Raw genomic sequence first — 12,175 nt, 5'->3', positions numbered from 1 at the left:
TCTCTCATAGACTTCATTGGGGGACATCTATACTGAAGGGTATATGCTCTTGTCACTAGGAGGCGTTGACACTAGGAAAAAAAGTCGGCTCCTCCCTGGCAGGATATACCCGCCCACTGGGAGTGAGGTAATTAGTTTTGTCACAAAGCAGTAGGAGAAGCCAACAAAAACAAACATGTCCGATGGACCCTAGAAAAGAATCCCGGATTTTAAAAAACGAATAACCGGAATAGAATATTCGGACAAAAAAAAAAAAAATTCAGAAATGGGTGGGTGCAGTATCCCCAATGAAGGCTACAAGAAATTTTTTTTATACTCACTGTAAAATCTCCTTTTCTCGGTCGCTCTTCATTTGGGGGACACCTATACTGATAGGACATACCGAAGTAGTCCCCTAGAATGGAAAGATCAACCACTAGTGAAAGGGGATCAGCCCAAAGACCGAACCCACTTGACAGTAAGGCCTGTGGTCCATGGAGATGGACTTTGACTTCAAAGGAAGGGATCGTCCTTTGCAGAGACTCTACACCTACTTCCATATAGAGAGACAAGAAAAAGTAGACAAGGTAGCCAGATGGGCTGGAAGGAGGTAGGAAAACAACTCCAAGTAACAAATAACAAGCCAGTGGGCCAGCCTGGCTGGAAAATAAAATGGAAAAGGGGACAAAAAAATAATAATTCAGTGTCAACTGATTCAAGAGAACATGGCGGAAAAATGCCAGGGAGAGCAGTGGACGCCCAGGCAGAAGGAGAGCACAGAAGGTGAAGACCAGAAAACCACTGGAAAAAAAGAAAGACAAACCAGCTAGAGAGGCTTGGTACAGAATATCGATGAACTGAACATCTGCAAACCCAAAACCCCCACCCAGGGGCCCAGCACGAACACCCGGGAGGCAAAATAGCTCGACTGGCGTGATTCGGATGACCGGAATGCCCTCCATCTCGAGAGAACATGGACCCCCAAAGGAGGAGACTGAAAGTAATGACGGCCAAAAAGGAGCGGCAGGTCCAAAAGAGGGGGCATTCCAGAACACCAGAACGATAGACCCGGAAACTGGAGGTGCCTGGGTCACCTGTAAGACTGACACGGAAGAATAAATGGTCAAAAAAGGAGCAGAAGACCGTGAAAAGGAGCATCCCAGAACATTGGAGAGGCAGACATGGAAAAAAGGAGATTCCTGAATCTCCTGGAACACTTACACCTGAAGGGTAAGGAAACCCAACATCCGCAAAATGCTCCGGGTGACGAACTTCCGCGTCGAGACAAGAAGAAGTGAGGCACACATAGACCGCCTCCACCTCACAAATGGGAACGCGGAGAAGTCTGGGCAGTATCGCTACACATGCCCAAGACTCAGGAGGGCCGACCTAGGAAAGAAGGCAGTCCTCGGTGTCCCAGGATAGTATCCAAGACAAGAAGACCAGCCATTCCTGGGCCCCAGCAGTCCAAGCGGACCAGAGCACACTGAAGCAACAACCCGACAAGACTGGAATGGAGGTGGAAACAAAAAGGGAACCCAGCTGGGACACCCAGGCTCTGAACACAGGAATGTAACTTCAGAAGACTGGTGTCAGTGTAGCGCAACTGACACCGACAAGGGGAAGGAGGAACACACCCTACCAGGGAGATTGTGCCGAGGAGGGAGGAGAGCAATGGCAGGACCCAAACGACAGACTGTGGCTAGACCGGCTGTCGCTGAGCCATATATGATCGGGAAAAAAAAAAAAAACTACAGATAAGAGTGACATGGCTGCATGAACAGTAGTAGATAACCAAGAAACAGGAAGAGAGCCAGGCTGCAAAAGTGGGCAGTAAGCACACAGGCTGAGACAGTGCAAAGCTCTTCCGAATGCTTTCAGTGAAAACAGCCCTTACTAGAAAAAAAACAAATTAAAAAAAAGACCAGGTCGGGGGAGCTTGCAGACCTGTGTCTTGCCTCCTACTGACACTAGTTAAAACTGATTACCTCACTTCCAGTGGGCAGGTATATCCTGCCAGGGAGGAGGCGACTTTTTCCTAGTGTCAGCGCCTCCTAGTGGCAAGAGAACAATGCGAGACTTAGTCCAACAATGCGAGATTTAGTCCAACTCATATACAGAGTTGAAGGTTGCCAATGCCTGGTCAAGTAGCAGACCGAAAAAAGCCGGGGGGGTTGGGGAGTTACTCTTTCTGGGTGCATGCTATCTGCTTTCAGGAGCAAGTTCCTGGCATAATGGACAGACTGCTGAAAACCACATGTCTCTCCCTATGAGGGAAGCATAACTTAACTCACAGGTTCCCTTTGAAACAATCAAAGGGGCCTAACCAACTGGACACCCACCAATCGTGAGAATGGAGAGTTGCTTCCGCTTTCCATTCAGTTACAAGAGGTCTGCTGAAGACAGCGATGTACAGAGCTGAGCTATCTTCAGAACTCCTATAGAGAGGGAATGGCAGTGACTGAGCACATGCACTGCCACTCCCTTCCCCATGGGCACAAGGGACCTCCATTCTTGGTAAGTGGTAAGTCCCAGTAGGCAGATTATACATGTGAAGAAGCCTTTTAAAACGGTCAATTTAGCCGGTGTATTGTGCACAGATATTTCCCTGGTGCAAAGCTGCTTGGCATAAAGGCCCAGAAACATTCCATACCAATAAACACAAATGAGCTCATACTTCCAGTGACTTCCTGACCACAATGTTCGCACCACCGCAGGCTTTATAAGATTACACTTCAATTATCTCAACTGCCAAATCCTGACAATTCTGCCTTAAGGAAACATAACATTATATTCCTTGTGAAAAATAAGAAGCAAGCAGAAGATTATGAATGTGAATTAAAGAAATACCTTATTTTCCAAGTTCTGTTTCTTGTCATTCCAGCTGGATTCAGGTTTACGAAATTCACTTGGCTCCCAAAATTCACTTGTAGTCCTTGAAGTGTTCTCCTGTTCTGTATTGTTAATCTGAGTGGCAGACTCCATAAAAACCTCATTACTGCTACTCTGTGGGGGGTCTTCCTCAGAGTCTGTGCTGAGTGTGGAGTGCTCTGTTGTACAGGACTGTACCATATTGCCAGGTTCTGAGGAAGATGAGGTTGAGGAGGATGACAACAACTTCTCTCTTGATGGTGTACTGAGAAGCAGCGATATGTCAGAAACTGGTTCTAAAAAAGAAAATGAAAATAGATAAAAAGGGGTTATCCCACAATCATAAGTTATTCCCTATCCTATAGAGGATCAGGGGGGGGGGTCTGACTGCCAGACCCTGTACAGATTACATGAACGGATATTAAAAGAACTCTTGGATAGAAAAACTTATTACCTATATACTAAGGATAGGGGGAAAATATCAGACTACTGGCTCTCCTCCTGAATGGGGCGTGTCGACCACTACACAAAGCGGTGGCTGACACATCCCATCCATGCAGCTCTATGGGAGAGCCGGAGATTGCAGAGTGCAGTGCTCCGGATCAAAACCCCTATTCAGGAGAGCCGGGGCCGCGCACACGAGATTTTGAGGGGTCCCAGCGGTTGGACACCTAACAATCTGACACCTCTTGCTATCTTTGAGTTCTCATTTAAATGTCCCCTGGAATGAACAAAGCACACTGATTGTACCCTCACCAATAATAAAAATATATTATAAGGCCATTAGCACTCCATAGGCCTTCTTGGTAACTGGAGCCAGAGCTGATCTTAGGGCATGCTACCTGAGAAGGTGGTGTGATGAGCCTCTATCTCTAGAAAAAATATCACAGCAGAATATCCATAAGCAAAAAAGTGTGACTTCATTCAACACCAAAATGCCAGAGCAACTTTTCGGCCATCTCACAAGGAGACTGTCAAGCCAATGGCCATGTGAAATGGCCGAAACGTCGCTCTAGCATTTTGGTGTTGAATAAACCACACTTTTTTTGCTTTATGGATGTGCTGCTTTGACATTTTTCCTGTGGATATTATGAAGGTTTATGACCAAAACCTTACACTGCTGGCCCCATGCACGGAGTACATTTTGTAACTTTCCACTCTATATTTTTTTATTTATTTCTCTCAATATTTTTTATAATTATATAGCTTCATCTCCATCCTAGTTTTCCACAAAACAGACAGAAGCAAAAGCTTTTTTTTATGACAAATCATAAGTATGCTCATGGCTCTGGCTAGTTTGTGGAAGACTAGGAATTTGGTTAAGACAACAATACAAGTGTTAAAATGGTAGGCAGCATACCGTTCAGTTCTTTCTGAATGCCTCCATTCTGAGCAGTACGGAGTTCACGGATTTGAGCTTTGATGATCTTTCGTTCTTCCAAGTCCTCATTCTCTTGTGCCTATTAAAATGAAATAACAGAACAAAACCCTACATATAGAAAAGTATTTTCCTCATCCTAATAGTAACAATTCACATTGACAAAAGTGACATGGGCATAGTTTTCTGGACAACACTATGGCAGTACTGGGCAAGGCACAATATCATGGGGGCTTTAGAACACTTAACTCCTTTCTAGGGCTGTAATTTATACATAGTGGTGTTGCCCCTTGTTCCCCCTAGATAGTAACTACCAGCTCCTGTCTCAAAAAGCCACCACTAAATCTTGATATAAGGAGTAGGCAGCTTCACTGGGTAATACTGCCACCTGCAGGCGTCATCGATTAGGTGTACTCTAAAACAGCGCTAACAGTAATAAGAACAATAGAGCAGGGAAGCACCACTACTCTATGCAACATCAATTTCCTTTAGCAGAAGCACAATCCTTTTGTGGCCAGTGAATTGATTTTGAAAGGGGAGCTTCTTCCCTGGCATTTTAAAATCCAAAAATAGCGTATTTATCAGCGTATAACACGGAATTTTTTAGCCTAAAATTTTTTGCCTAAAGTCTATGGTGGACATTTACTAATCTAGTCTATTCTGGGTATGCTTATAGACCAGCGTATATGGTAGTCTCCTGTCTATTGTGCTCCTAATTTATCAAAGGTCTCACAGCCCTTGATAAATTCTGTGCTCAGACTTCAGGGTCTACAGCTTAAACTGCATTTAGACCTGCTCCAACATGGTCTGACATTTCAGTGTATTTTGGGCAGATGCGACTTGTCGCACAAAAGTCGCACTTTATAAATTCAGCACCAATGCATTTTCCAATGCATTTCCGTCTAAAATAGACTTGCATGCATCATGTTCTAAAAATCCTATACAGCAAAAGTCGCAGAAAAGTCGCACATATTTAGACTGCGACTTTCTGTGCGACAAATTTAGACAGGAAAAAACAGTCTAAATCCTTTTATAAATCTCCCCCTATCTGAGTGTTATACGCCGATAAGCCGCTGCAGTTCAATGATTTAAAGCGGGCGCTTTAAATCAATGAACTGCAGCAGCTTTTGCAGGTCCAGAGACCTGCCGTCGATGCCCGATTCTCTGCCCCTGCCTGTCCTGGGGTCCAGAGACTGCCGGTGCCGCTGCCCCATTGTCTCCCCCATCCCCGGGGCAGAAGCCCCCAGGAAAGGCAGGGGAAAAGAGGCCGTTGCTGCTGGCTTCTCTCCCTGCCTTTCGTGGGGTCTAGAGCCCTGCTGCCGCCGCTTCTCTCCCGCTGGCTATCTGCGCCGCTGCCCGTTCTCTCCCCCTGACTATCGGTGCCGGCGCCCCATTGCCGGCACCGATAGCCAGGGAGAGAGAAGCGGCACCGGCAATGGGGCAGCGGCGCCGATAGCCAGGGGGAGAGAAGGGGCAGCTGCACCCATTGCCGGCGCCGCTGCCCCGTTGCCTCCCCCATCCCCGGTTTTTCTGACCCCGCAGAAGCCCCCAGGAAAGGCAGGGGGAAAGAGGCAGTTGCTGCTCGCTTCTGTCCCCCTGCCTTTCCTGGGGTCTAGAGCCCTGCTGCCACCACTTCTCTCCCCCTGGCTAGCGGCGCCGCTTCCCCATTGCCTCCCCCATCCTCTGTTTTATAACTACCTGTTGCCGGGGTCGGGTCGTTGCTATGCGCTGCGCAATGACGAGTGACGTCGCGTTGAAGATGTCACTCGTCATTGCGCCTCGCAGCGCATAGTAACGACAAAGGAGACGCCACACCGGAGCCAGAAGCAGCGCGGACCCGACCCCATCAACAGGTAATTATAAAACCGGGGATGGGGGAGGCAATGGGGCAGCGGCGCCGATAGCTGGGGGGGGGGGGGGGGGGCGGCTGGGGGGAGAAGCGGCGGCAGCAGGGCTCTAGGCCCCAGGAAAGGCAGGGGGAGAGAAGCGGGCAGCAATGGCCTCTCTTCCTGCCTTTCCTGGGGGTTCTGCGGGATCAGAAACAGTGTATCGGGGTATACACATGCACACACACGCACCCTCATTTTACCAAGGATATTTGGGTAAAAACGAGGGTGCATGTTAAAGGCCGGTGCGTGGTATACCTTGATAAATACGGTACTTCTAGGACTAAATGTTAGGCAATAATGATTGAGCTATAGCTGAAGATAGTCAGTCTTATTTTTTGGAACCATTTTTTTCTAGATTTAGGGAACGTAAAAAAGGTGTGTTCTCACATTCAGTCAATTGATAAAAATAAAAAATACATTTTGTTTCAATAATTTTTCTGTAAATGTCATAAATTTATGATGTGTTCCTGACTTTGGCTTTAAGGGTGTGTTTACACTTTAAGGTTTCTTTCATGCAATTATTGAATACAATGCCAGAAATGGATTTAAAAAAGGAGTAGCCTCAGTCTTTTATTTTTATTTTAAATTTAAATTTATTTTTTATTTGTGATCTGTTCCTGGCTTTGTGCTCAATAACTGCAACTGAATAATTAAAAGGAGTGGTGTAGTCAAAAAATAACTTATCCCCTATCCTTTGGATAGGGGATAAGTTAAAGATCGCAGGGGAGTCTGACAACTGCACCCCCCACCCGTGATCTCCTGAACGGGGCCCCAGCAGTCTGCCGGAAGCGGACGTTCCAACCCCCGCCGGAAGCAGCGATCGACATGCCCCTCCATGTATCTCTATGGGATACATGGAGGAGGCGTATTATCAGGGGTCGGCACCTCCCCTTCAAGCAGACTGCCGGTTCCCCGTTCAGTAGATCACGGGAGGTCCCAGCGGTCAGACCCCCTGCAATCCTTTGGATAGGGGATAAGTTATTTTGCACTACACTACACCTTTAAGAGTGTGGGTGTAAAAACACTCCAAGACATGAATAAATCCTAAACTTAAAAGGACACATAAAAGCACATTTACTATCAGACTGCACTACGTTCTTTTCTTCACTATTTACCAAAGAAGGAGTTTCGTCTCCAAAATCCTCCACACTTTTGGACTGCATGGTGCCATTACGCTGGTCTGTGAAGCGGCTGACTGGCATGCCTGCCAACGTTGCAGCTAAAGGAAACAAAAGATCGAAGTCACAACTGATGTACATAAAAATAAACTCCCATAAATAATATGAAAAGGATAAAAATTAAGTTAAACTATTTTGTACATAACACCAAATCATACATGTCTGATATAGGATCAGATCCAGTACGTCAGGTGGAACCCCCACTGGTCTTAGGAGGGTGTTCATGAATAAGGATTGATATTCAATGCAGAATATGTGAGGTCACTACTGAAAACGTGGGAGAGTGACTACATATGCACACACCAGCTCCAGTATCTACAGACAAGACACTTCTGTGTTATCAGTATATGGTTTTAGTCAATGACACAAAACCCCTGCAAGCTCCATTACCTTCTATCTCATCATTCCGGATTTTCCGAATAGCAGCTCGGATAAGTTTCCTCTCTTCATATTCACTGGCACTTCGAAGCTGGAATAGATGGAAAAAATTGCAGTGTGCACTTTAAATACTGCAGTAGTTCAGCCTAGTGGCAGCCAAGAACTCTACATCGTAACTGACATTCAAGTGTGAACAGTGCTCCCTACTGGTGATAAAATGGTATGGTCTACGCTAAGATTATAAATAAAGAAGGGTGTTAAAGAATAACGTAAAACATTTTAAAAGTGGTTTAACCCCGTAATGATCAGGCCTATAAAGACATGAATGGCCAGCTCTTTGCCTCTGTTTTATCAGGCAAAACCTTAAATTTTTCTTTTATTGAGGTTTTTGGATAAGGACTTTATGTGGCAGATATTTTATTTCTTGGAGAAGTTTAGAAACACAAACTTTATTGGGAGAATATAAACACAATTGGCATGGTTTCTATTGTTTATTTTTATACTGTTCATGTTTCACACTAAATAACACTTTAGGATATTACAGATGTGTGGATACTGAATAGGTGCAAATTTTTTTAACGAATGTTATGTTTGAACAGTAAAATTATTTTTGCACACAAATGTTTTTGTTTTTATTTTTTTACTTTATTTTTTATTGCAAATGAGTCCTTTAAAACTTTATTTTAACCTTATTACTGTATTACTATCTTCCTGCATGCTATTACATACATTATAATGTCTATGTTACAGGCAACTGTTAGGGTTACACTTACTGTGTCCCAACAGAAGGCTTTGTGAACAGACAGCCCTGAGGGCCTCCCTTGCTAGCAGTCTGGAAATTCATAGACAGCAAATAAAAATAAGGAACTTTTCTTCAGTGTCTTTTTTTATTTAATTTATTTATTTATTTTTTGTAAGTTAAAGGAACATATAAAAAGGTTATTGTGAATGCAATTCTCATTTTAGTGGTCAGAGGTACTAATGTGTACATAACACTATTCTAAGCTATCATGATCCGTAGGTGGATCAGGGGCTGGAGTCTATGTGACCATGCGGCAGCGATCATTAAGTTATACAGCAGATTCTGGTTGCACTCAGAACTGGAATTGATAGTGGTAGTTCCAGTTCTTCAAACAACCAACTGTAGTGATGCCAAGAGATGTCACTGCAGATACTCAACCACCTGCTGTCAATAAGGGGTTACTAACTAGAAGGGTATCACATCACTTCAGTGTCTTCATTAAGGGGATGAATCTTTAGAGGGGGGGTGGTCACTGCTTTTTCTGATCTACATCTACAGTGGTCCCTCAAGTTACAATATTAATTGGTTCTGGGACAACCATTGTATGTTGAGACCAGAACTCTATGGAAACCTGGTAATTGGCTCTGAAGCCACCAAAATGTCATCAAAAATAGGAAAAAGTGAGAATTAAAGAAAAATAAGTAGATAACTAATATAGATAAAGCAAATCCTTACATATAAAAGAAAGAAAGATCTGCTAGGAGCTGTAAATCACTGTCTATGTCAGTGTTTCCCAAGCAGGGAGCCTCCAGCTGTTGCAAAACTACAATTCCCAGCATGCCCGGACAGCCAGAGGCTTTCCGGGCATGCTGGGAGTTGTAGTTTTGCAACAGCTGGAGGCTCCCTGCTTGGGAAGCACTGGTCTATGTAGAGGACAGGAGCTTCTTTGGGGGCCTGTACCATGCACGCAATGTCCTAAAAAAGTAACATGGAGCCACCCTCACCTGGTGTCCAAAGGAGCAGGTAACTGTGGCATAGGTAAATAGTACATAACATGTAATACCTCTCTGTACTGTAGGGGGCGCTACCAGACACCAGTCAGTGCATACGCTTCAGTAATACAGGAGTTTTACCAGTGAATGCCCACTCTGATTGGTCAGTTCATTGACACGTTTCACAGATCTGGACTGTCCATAACATTGTATGTTGAGTCTGGTTTCAACTTACAATGGTTCAGAAAAGACCATTGTATGTTGAAACTATTGTATGTTGAGGCCATTGTAAGTTGAGGGATCACTGTAAAGGATTACATTACAATCAGAAGGTGCTGGGATGGGCTCAGAAGAATGGAACTAAATCAGTGAAATGGGTCATTCTGCCAGGGCCAGTTATGTAACCGTTCCTTGTAGCCCTGATCTCTGCACTCACAGTGGGGATACAGTTTGCTACATCCCTGCTGTGAAAGCGCAGAGATTGGCACAGAGCTGCGGGCAATGTAGAAAACGGTCTAAAGCCATCATCCAATAATAAGGGGCGGATGCGAGTGTCTCAGCCACTCACAGTGGATTAGCCGACTCAGCATTTTAAGGACACATTTGACTATGGGACACCATTTTCTATACATCACCGGGCCGGTCAGGACAAACTAAAAAAGTAAAATGTGTAAAACTGTCAGTAAAGCTGGTCTGCAATATCAGGTTTAGATTACATGAGTGTATGTAATATGATTATTATGCACATTCTTCAAAGAGCACATCCTATAATCTATACTGTACACACTGCTGATACAAGATCCTCTCCAGATGAAAATGGAGGCGGCTGCATATAGAACATTTTTCCTTTGCCTTCATGCCATAACATACCAGTGCTGTCAGCTCCTCCACATCATTTATCTCTTCTAGTCTTCCTGAGAGGGCATGCAAAGCTCCTAGTTGCTTGTCTTCCCGTTCAGTGCTTTTGAACAAAAATAAAAAAATAAAGTTTTTAGGCATGCGTAATGACTCCCTGTCATGTAAGAGGGAAATAAAATAAATAATCCGTTCCCAGTCAGTACCCAATTCTTATTCTTCAAATGTGCCAGATTTCTCGCAGTAGCTTATGCTATTTGATAAATCTAGAGCATCTGTAGACCTTTACTTCACTATATTTTTTATTCCTTAGTTAGTGAACTTTAAGTAAATAAACAAAAATTAACACAATCCCCTGCACGAGGGGAATTGGATCAACTGAACCTCACAAATCCCGAGCATAACCACCAAAAAAGTGCATACAGTTGCAGGTACAACAATATTGTTATATACTGACAAATTATGCTCAACCTACCTATAAAAAAAAATAAAATAAAATAAAAAGGGGGGGGGGATTTTGATTTAGAATTGAATATACCGTATATACTCGAGTATAAGCCGAGTCCCCTAATTTTACCCCAAAAACCCAGGAAAAGTTATTGACTCGACTATAAGCCTAGGGTGGGAAATACATCATCCCCCCCCCATGTCATCATCCAGACCCCCGTCATTAACACCCGTCAATCCCGTCATCAGTGGTCTTCAACCTGCAGACTTCAAGATGTTGCAAAACTACAACTCCCAGCATGCCCGGACAGCCATGGGCTGTCTGGGTATGCTGGGTGTTGTAGTCCTGAAACCTCTGGAGGTCCACAGGTTGAAGACCACTGCGGCCTTCGTCATCATCCAGAAACCCCCCCCCTTTGTTTTGTACTCACCTCCCCTCGGCGGGAAGTTCGGGTGAGCTGGTCCGGGCCATCTATGCAGTGGGGATGGTTAGTCGTTGCGGGCTGACAATTTTCACCGCGCTTCAGGCCCGGCCCAGGACTAGTGACGTTTCCTTGATGACGATGCACAGGGATGTTGCGCATGAACGTCCCTGTGCGTCGTCCTCAAGGCAATGTCGCTAGTCTGGGGCCAGGCCTTAAGTGCGGAGAAGAGGGCCCCCCCGGTGAAAATGGACAGCCCGCAGCGACTAATCCTCCCCACTGGACGGTCCCTGCAGCATAGATGGCCCGGCCCAGCTCCCCCTAACTTCCCGCTGAGGGGAGGAGAGTACAAAACAAAAAGGGGGAGGGGGCTGGATGATGACGAAGGCCGCAGTGGTCTTCAACCTGCGGACCTCCAGAGGTTTCAAAACTACAACACCCAGCATGCCCAGACAGCCGATGGCTGTCCGGGCATGCTGGGAATTGTAGTTTTGCAACCTCTGGAGGTCCGCAGGTTGAAGACCACTGATGAAGGGATTGACAGGCGAAGAGTTCACTCGAGTATAAGCCGAGGGGGGGGCGTTTTCAGCACGGAAAATCGTTTTTCACATGTCTACTCTCGACAAAATCCCAACTTGTCCAGAAAAGCCACTCCTGTCAGCTGAACAGCAAGAGCAAGTGCCCACAAAAATGTGTTCCATGTCATGTAACCAACTAGTTTAGTGGAAACTGCACCACAAATACAGTGAACTTGCAGTAGTAAATCTCACCCAAAGGGGTCATCACTGGTAACAATGGCCCAGATTTATAGATCTGCATGAGACAAAACCCAAACAACTGTTTGCTTTGCCCACAGCAGCCAATCACAGCTCATCTATCATCTCAGATTTGCTCTGATAATAACAGTTGAGCTGTGATTGGTTGCTATGGACACATCAGGCAGTTTATGTCTCAGACAGATTGATAAATCTGGGCTATTGTGCTACAAGTGAGGAGGAGGGTGGGGGGTTAATACTGCAAGTGCACTATTTCTAGAAAAATCTG

General features: G+C 45.1%; 1 protein-coding gene across 1 annotated transcript in view; it reads right to left on the bottom strand.

The window, feature by feature from the left end:
• SMTN (smoothelin) overlaps nucleotides 1–10,332 on the bottom strand; it is an 86,626-nt gene extending 76,294 nt beyond the window's left edge. Inside the window, exons 1-5 of the mRNA XM_056528629.1 lie at nucleotides 10,278–10,332; nucleotides 7,686–7,764; nucleotides 7,233–7,336; nucleotides 4,211–4,310; nucleotides 2,830–3,146 (exon numbers count right to left, since the gene is read on the bottom strand). Of these exons, the coding sequence (XP_056384604.1) occupies nucleotides 2,830–3,146; nucleotides 4,211–4,310; nucleotides 7,233–7,319 (504 nt within the window). The 5' untranslated portion in view covers nucleotides 7,320–7,336; nucleotides 7,686–7,764; nucleotides 10,278–10,332. The remainder of the gene's footprint in view (nucleotides 1–2,829; nucleotides 3,147–4,210; nucleotides 4,311–7,232; nucleotides 7,337–7,685; nucleotides 7,765–10,277) is intronic.
• Nucleotides 10,333–12,175: the final 1,843 nt, after the last annotated feature.

This window comes from Hyla sarda, chromosome 1 (genome assembly GCF_029499605.1).
Source record: "Hyla sarda isolate aHylSar1 chromosome 1, aHylSar1.hap1, whole genome shotgun sequence".
Taxonomy (NCBI): Eukaryota; Metazoa; Chordata; class Amphibia; order Anura; family Hylidae; genus Hyla; species Hyla sarda.
Note: the sequence above shows the minus strand (reverse complement) of the source record. Positions and strands in the feature narration are given on the sequence as shown.